Source organism: Cyprinodon variegatus, unplaced genomic scaffold (genome assembly GCF_000732505.1).
Source record: "Cyprinodon variegatus isolate N-32 unplaced genomic scaffold, C_variegatus-1.0 Scaffold1543, whole genome shotgun sequence".
Classification (NCBI taxonomy): Eukaryota; Metazoa; Chordata; class Actinopteri; order Cyprinodontiformes; family Cyprinodontidae; genus Cyprinodon; species Cyprinodon variegatus.
Window position 1 is genome coordinate 64,072 of NW_015151996.1, and position 981 is coordinate 65,052.

The 981-nt window shown below is 37.3% G+C and overlaps 1 protein-coding gene across 1 annotated transcript in view; it reads right to left on the reverse strand.

The window, feature by feature from the left end:
• Nucleotides 1–981, reverse strand: part of LOC107103849 (protein-methionine sulfoxide oxidase mical1-like) — a 38,809-nt gene that overhangs the window by 5,030 nt on the left and 32,798 nt on the right. The window contains exon 18 of the mRNA XM_015403686.1: nucleotides 851–944. Within this exon, the coding sequence (XP_015259172.1) occupies nucleotides 851–944 (94 nt within the window). The remainder of the gene's footprint in view (nucleotides 1–850; nucleotides 945–981) is intronic.

Below are 981 nucleotides of genomic sequence, written 5' to 3' on the forward strand. Positions count from 1 at the left end.
TGAACAGTTCACTCACCCTACCCACTATGTGGTTCGGGACGACCCTTAATGTGGAGGACCTTCCGTGGGAACGAACAAACAGAGGGTTAGTGCTTAGGGGCCGGTTTGGGATTTAGACTTAGCATTTATAATCACATAATCAAACGGATCCATCTTAGCTTACGCTACATTATCAACATGGATAATTATCAAGATTTCATTTCTTTTTTCAGTGAAAAAATCCCACACTCGCGAAGAACTGCAGCTTCACACAAAGTTAAATGTGTTTTGACATGTGGGGTGAGGACATACACTGGAAAAATCCAAGTCTAGATAAGTCATTTTTTCTTAAAATAAGTGCATTTGTTCTTGGATTGAGGAAATAAAAGAGACATTTTGCCAATGAAACAAGACAATTTAGATTTAAAATAAGAAAACACAATTGCAACGTCTTATTTCAAGTGCATTTTATCCAAATATCTTATTTAAAGTGTTAAAATACACATTCCATTGGCAAACTACCTCATTTACCTACTCAAAAAAAGGGTAAATACACTTAATTTAAGAAACGTTTGCTTATTTCTAGATTTTTTTCCCAGTGTACCTCTTCTGTGAGCCTCCTCCTGATTGGCCCGTGCAGATATAATCACACAGGAAGTACAGCACTACTTACTGAGAAACCTTCTGCATGGTTCTAACATCATTTAACCCAACATGAAACATTGCAAACTTATTAAAAAGTTGGAGTTAGCAGTTATGGATACAACCAACATGGTGGTTAGTTATAGAGTGCCCGTATATGAGATGTGAGAACTATATATAGGCATTAAAATTAAAACTTGCATTTAATGCATAATAAAAGGACTCTTACTGGGCTCTCTGCGCAGGCTCCTCTCCAGCTTCACACCTTTCTCCTCCAGGTCCTTGTAGGAAACCTCAATCTCCTCCAGTCTGCGCTGAATTGACTGAAAAATAAACATTTCATTTTAAAATGAGCAGACC